The 505-nt window shown below is 31.1% G+C and overlaps 1 protein-coding gene across 1 annotated transcript; it reads right to left on the reverse strand.

Moving 5' to 3' along the window:
* Positions 1 to 80: 80 nt before the first annotated feature.
* LOAG_16330 (rRNA promoter binding protein) lies at positions 81 to 371 on the reverse strand (the record flags this gene model as incomplete). Its single annotated transcript, XM_003151818.1, has 2 exons — positions 81 to 186; positions 340 to 371. The coding sequence occupies 2 exons, from the start codon at positions 369 to 371 to the stop codon at positions 81 to 83; spliced, it is 138 nt and encodes a 45-aa protein (XP_003151866.1).
* Positions 372 to 505: the final 134 nt, after the last annotated feature.

Raw genomic sequence — 505 nt, forward strand, 5'->3', positions numbered from 1 at the left:
ATATATATATATATATATATATATATATATATATATATATATATAGCAAATGAAGTCGGAAACATTGAGGAAAGCCCGAGTCAGAGTTCCCTTTTCTGGTTAGGGAACGGACTTCTTGGAATCGGTTCAGCCGGAGATGGAGATGTTGTTTCCGTAAAGCGCCACGGTTCCTGTGGTGTTCGTGCGCTTTTTTCAATATATATTATTTTACGTATATATACGTATATATGTTATGTTTATGTATACATGTATGTGTTATGTATGTACGACAATTAACATTTAATTGAATTGGATTGAATTCGCTTAACTAAAAAGTTTGAAGTCCAATTTATCTGTCACCTTAATAAACTTGAATTTGTCACTTTCTTCATTTAGGTTCAATTTACAATTTGTTTTCGTCTATTAATCTAAATATTTATTCTTGGTTGTATCTGTTTTTATATATATATGTGTGTGTGTGTTTGTGTGTGTGTGTGTGTGTATGTGTGTGTGTGTGTTTGTGTGT

Source organism: Loa loa (genome assembly GCF_000183805.2).
Source record: "Loa loa unplaced genomic scaffold supercont3.5746, whole genome shotgun sequence".
Classification (NCBI taxonomy): domain Eukaryota; kingdom Metazoa; phylum Nematoda; class Chromadorea; order Rhabditida; family Onchocercidae; genus Loa; species Loa loa.